At 30.5% G+C, this 5,746-nt stretch overlaps 1 protein-coding gene across 1 annotated transcript in view; it reads left to right on the forward strand.

Annotated features, from left to right (window-relative positions):
* Positions 1 to 507: 507 nt before the first annotated feature.
* LOC106476975 (bromodomain adjacent to zinc finger domain protein 2B-like) overlaps positions 508 to 5,746 on the forward strand; it is a gene marked incomplete at its 3' end in the record, with an annotated part of 11,171 nt that continues 5,932 nt past the window's right edge. Inside the window, exons 1-4 of the mRNA XM_013937588.1 lie at positions 508 to 655; positions 1,478 to 1,582; positions 3,710 to 3,819; positions 3,992 to 4,066. Coding sequence (XP_013793042.1) covers positions 539 to 655; positions 1,478 to 1,582; positions 3,710 to 3,819; positions 3,992 to 4,066 — 407 coding nt within the window. The remainder of the gene's footprint in view (positions 656 to 1,477; positions 1,583 to 3,709; positions 3,820 to 3,991; positions 4,067 to 5,746) is intronic.

The following is a 5,746-nucleotide window of genomic DNA, read 5'->3' on the forward strand; positions in this document are numbered from 1 at the left end:
GGGAGTATTCACTGATTCCTGTAGGGAAACAAGAACATAATATTGGGGAGGTATTCACTGATTCCTGTAGGGAAACAAGAACATAATATTGGGGAGGTATTCACTGATTCCTGTAGGGAAACAAGAACATAATATTGGGGAGGTATTCACTGATTCCTGTAGGGAAACAAGAACATAATATTGGGGAGGTATTCACTGATTCCTGTAGGGAAACAGAAAATGGAGTGAGATCCCACTGGGTCCTGATGAGGAACAAAAAAGTGTTTAGATGTACACTAATACTTTCTAATAAACCCTCAGCTACAGTAGGACAATACAAACCATGAGTGTTATCCTTCAGATTTCTACCTTGGAATTGATACAGACTTGTGAAAATATTTATAATTTGGTTTGATTTTGTCCATTTGTTTATTTACAAATAGTTATAATAAACCTCCCTGTCTAACCGAGTTCAGGTAAAGATAATAAACTAGGCAGACATTGTTATCAAGATACATTTTTCTGAATTTTAGATTTGGATAAGCTGCCAACTTTAAGTATGCTCCAGCTGGGGTTGCTGAATTTTGATGATAAGACCGAACAAGAATTGCTTTCTGTTGTCCAGCATTTACTAGTTTGTGTAATCGATGACCCTGGTGTGCCAAATCGGCCAGAGGTAACACTTTAGATAGAAGTCGTTTTTTGTGTGTGAAAGTTTAGCACTTTGTATAACTTAATAAAAGCTATAACTGTAATTTGTATAATCATGTTATTTTTGATAAATATCAGTACTTCTGCAGTGTTGTACAGTCTACATATGTGTGTATGATTATATAAAAATATCATAACGTTAACAACGGTTGTGGAATTTGTATGGTGTATTTTGTATGTTATACAGTATTGAATATTGACTGTATCTCTGGTGTATTTTGTATATTGACTGTATGTCTGGTGTATTTTGTATATTATACAGTATTGAATATTGACTGTATCTTTGGTGTATTTTGTATATTGACTGTATGTCTGGTGTATTTTGTATGTTATACAGTATTGAATATTGACTGTATCTCTGGTGTATCTTGTATGTTATACAGTATTGAATGTTGACTGTATCTCTGGTGTATCTTCAATACTGTATAACATACAAAATTGACTGTGTGTCTGGTGTATTTTGTGTATTATACAGTATTGAATATTGACTGTATGTCTTGTGTATTTTGTATGTTATACAGTATTGAATATTGACTGTATCTGGTGTATTTTGTATGTTATACAGTATTGAATATTGACTGTATCTGGTGTATTTTGTATGTTATACAGTATTGAATATTGACTGTATCTCTGGTGTATCTTGTATGTTATACAGTATTGAATGTTGACTATCTCTACTGTATAACATACAAGATACACCACTGAATATTGACTGGACCTCTGGAACTATTGACATATAATTGCTTTATTTCATCATCTCCTGTAACCAGATTATTTTATTTTATAGGCTGTCTCTGTTCTTAATCAGAATGTACGAGATGTCGATGTAACCAACAGCAACGTGTCTGAGGTTTTACGTCTCTTTTTTAATGCTCTGGATGGCACAAGCAAGGTATAGCCCAAGTTTGTTTGAAATTTTTACACTTGTATCGTATTGCTAAGTAAGTGTTTTGACTTTACTCTTCGGTTATAGGTACTAACATTAACTCTGTTTAAAGGTTAGAGCAGAGAACTTAGCAGAAGAAGTGCTGGTTGAACCTGTATGAAGTTAGTATTAATTGTAAATATTGATAAACTTTATTAAGAGAATAACCTTTCTACTGCAGGTATAGTTTAATAAATATTTGTTCTGTGGCTTTCACCATATTAGAAAATGATGCCTAGCAGGAACGGAATGTAAAATTAGTTGGAAGAGTAAAGTAAATAGAAAAACATTGAAAGTAGAGGTAGAAATTAATTGTTTTTTAATAATTTTTGCAGTGAACAGACAGGTATAATAATCCAAATTTCAGCATAATTGTGTTAAAACTAATCCTATGAGTTTGGGACTTATATGATAAGAAACTCATCAAAATGTGAGGATTGTAAACAAATAGAGGACATCAAGAGAAACCCTTGAATAGCTAACACAAGAGCAATAAGGTTGTCAATACTTTATTTAAAATAATGGGAACAAGTTAAAAAGCTACACTTGTTTCTACTCCAGATAAAATGTTCAAAAATGGGAACAAGTTAAAAAGCTACACTTGTTTCTACTCCAGATAAAATGTTTAAAAATGGGAACAAGTTAAAAAGCTACACTTGTTTCTACTCCAGATAAAATGTTTAAAAATGGGAACAAGTTAAAAAGCTACACTTGTTTCTACTCCAGGTAAAATGTTTAAAAATGGGAACAAGTTAAAAAGCTACACTTGTTTCTACTCCGGATAAAATGTTTAAAAATGAGAACAAGTTAAAAAACTACACTTGTTTGTACTCCAGATAAAATGTTTAAAAATGGGAACAAGTTAAAAAGCTACACTTCTACGTACACCTCTAAAGAAATGAAAAAGTTGGGACCAAAAAAAAAAGTGTTAGACTTATTTATACATCTCTGAAGAAACATAGAAATAGCTTGACTTCTTTGTACTCCTTTGAAGAAAGGCAGAAAAGTTGTAATAAAGGAAAAGCTAAACGAAGTTTCAGCATATAAATTTTTTTTAGTCATTTGCTCTGGAACATGGATGTTCCATTACTATTGACAATATATTTAGTAAAATGTTGTGTTTTGAAGTTAATAATAGTCCATTGTTGTATGTTACATTGAGTGCTAACAATTTCTGACCACAGTTTATATTACAAGTAGAACGTGAGGCGTGAATAAACAGAGATTTTACTTATCTTCTGAATAAACTTTACAGAACTTAGTTTATGATTAAAATTATTATGTTTAGTAATTACTATCACAGCGTAGTTAATGATGCACCCCGTCAAAGTAACAAGTTGACAATGGGTTTTAAGTTGATGTGAACAGTAAAGTAAAAACAATTTAATTAACCAGTTAATAGCTTACAAATTAATACATACATAACACAATGAGAAGCTCTAACATACAAAACAGATTGGAAACTTGCCAATTATGTATTTAAAATTGCTAGCTTAATGTACTATATTTGTTTATAAACAGCTTGATTTAATCATTACTGAGGTATATATGAAATGTTGATAATTTTTTAAACAAGTACTATCACAGCGTAGTTAATGATGCACCCCGTCAAAGTAACAAGTTGACAATGGGTTTTAAGTTGATGTGATCAGTAAAGTAAAAACAATTTAATTAACCAGTTAATAGCTTACAAATTAATGCATACGTAACACAATGAGAAGCTCTAACATACAAAACAGATTGGAAACTTGCCTGTTGTGGACAAATTGTATTGAAAATTGCTAGCTTATTGTGAATTACTACTTTATTTGTTTATAAACAGCTTGATTTAATCATTACTAAGGTATATATGAAATGTTGATAATTTTTTAAACAAGTAGGTTCGTCAGAACAGTTTTTGGTATTTTTGTAGCTTTATTTATGTTTTATGCACATTAAACTTGATGTTAAAATAATCAATATTGAGATTACCAGTTTATAAAGAAATGAAGGTTTATTGGAGAGAATAAGAACTTAAGTAAGTTGAACGTTTAGCAAAATATTTTATTGATTTCAAATTGAATGTCAAATTAAAAAAATTTTTTTCTTCTTCAGATGTGCAAGTGGGTAACAGAAAAGCCATTTTTGTCCTTAAATCCAACACATAAGTCTGAAATTATTGCTTTTTTGTGCAATGAGCTGTTATGTAGCCGAGCTGTTCTAAGGTGAGTTCACAAGATTTGTAATGAGTGCAGATTGTTATTGTTTTATGTTTGTTAACCTGAGACTGAATCTTGCTGATTGAAAAACAAAACCATTTTTTGTACTGTAATTAGTAGTTTCACCCACTGTTGTATGCTGTATTGAATCAAGAGAACATTTGATTTTTACTTTCAGACAAATTGAGTATAACATAGAGACCGTAAATAATTTACGACGAGACAAGTGGGTCGTTGAAGGAAATCTGAGAAAGTAAGTGTGTAATTTTTTTAGATGTGGTTAATCACACATTAATATGTCTTTATTTCACAACTTGTGAAGAAACAGTTTCAGTGAAATTTGATATTCTTAGAGATTTAACAGGAAGGATTAACCCTATCCCAACAGGCTCGTGTGTTCTACGTGACCTTGTAACCATCGTGTAACCATGGTATACATACTATGACTCTGAAAGTACTTAATACATCTTCACAATGTTTGGCAAGCTTTCGGGAACTTTAAGTCTTTTTTTTTTTTTAGACAAAAGATAAGAATTTTTAATCAAGTATTTTTTACTAAAACTTTGTCTGTAGCTACATGATGTTGAGTGCAAAGTGATTTTCTTGTGAAGATTAAAAATACTTTTTTCTATTTATAATTCATTTTATTATTTTATTGCTTTTTAAACCATGTCTAACTAATAATTCTACCACAAAACACTGGGTGAACGAGTAGCTCATGTTACTCTATCAAATTACGTAGTGCATGGGCTACATGTGAGCATATCTCATGAAAAACTTTTATTTATTGTTATTACTTTTCTTAAATTTATGTAATCTGACCTTTTGTAACATAATTAGTTTCTAATTTTTACATTTTAGTTACTTTTGTAATGATAAATATAGAACACACATGAAAAAACAATAAATAAAGCACTTACCTGGATGTTCTTTTTTTCTTTTGACTTTCGAAACTTAACCCTATGTTTTATACTAATGGTACAACTACAATCAACAGTTTTTTACATAATTAAATAATATACCAAAGAACACAGAATAATAACACATGTTTTGCAAACAGTAATTAAGTATTAGAAAATATACCAAAAATAACATTAACATTATCCAACTCATATATATTAGATCTCTAATAACATGACTTTAAAGATAGTTTTTTTCCCCTTTAATAAACTGTGAAAGATCGTTGCTTCACATCACAGCACTGTCTGTAGCAGGTTTTATTTTGATCTGTAGCAGTTTATGTATTGTTCTGTAGCAGGTTTTATTTTGATCTGTAGCAGTTTATGTATTGTTCTGTAGCAGGTTTTATTTTGTTCTGTAGCAGGTTTTATATTGTTATGTAGCAGGTTTTATATTGTTCTGTAGCAAGTTTTATTTTGATCTGTAGCAGGTTTTATATTGTTCTGTAGCAAGTTTTATTTTGATCTGTAGCAGGTTATATATTGTTCTGTTGCAAGTTTTATTTTTATCTGTTGCAAGTTTCATTTTGATCTGTAACAGGTTTTTATATTGTTCTGTAGGAAGTTTTATTTTGATCTGTAGCAGGTTATATATTGTTCTGTAGTGGGTTTCATATTGTTCTGTAGCAGGTTTCATATTGTTCTGTAGCAAGTTTTATTTGATCTGTAGCAGGTTTTATATTGTTCTGTAGCAAGTTTTATTTGGATCTGTAGCAGGTTATATATTGTTCTGTAGTGGGTTTCATATTGTTCTGTAGCAGGTTTCATATTGTTCTGTAGCAAGTTTTATTTTGATCTGTAGCAGGTTTTATATTGTTCTGTAGCAAGTTTTATTTGGATCTGTAGCAGGTTATATATTGTTCTGTAGTGGGTTTCATATTGTTCTGTAGCAAGTTTTATTTTGATCTGTAGCATGTTTTATATTGTTCTGTAGCAGGTTTTATTTGGATCTGTAGCAGGTTATATATTGTTCT

This window comes from Limulus polyphemus, unplaced genomic scaffold (assembly GCF_000517525.1).
Source record: "Limulus polyphemus unplaced genomic scaffold, Limulus_polyphemus-2.1.2 Scaffold12368, whole genome shotgun sequence".
NCBI lineage: Eukaryota > Metazoa > Arthropoda > Merostomata > Xiphosura > Limulidae > Limulus > Limulus polyphemus.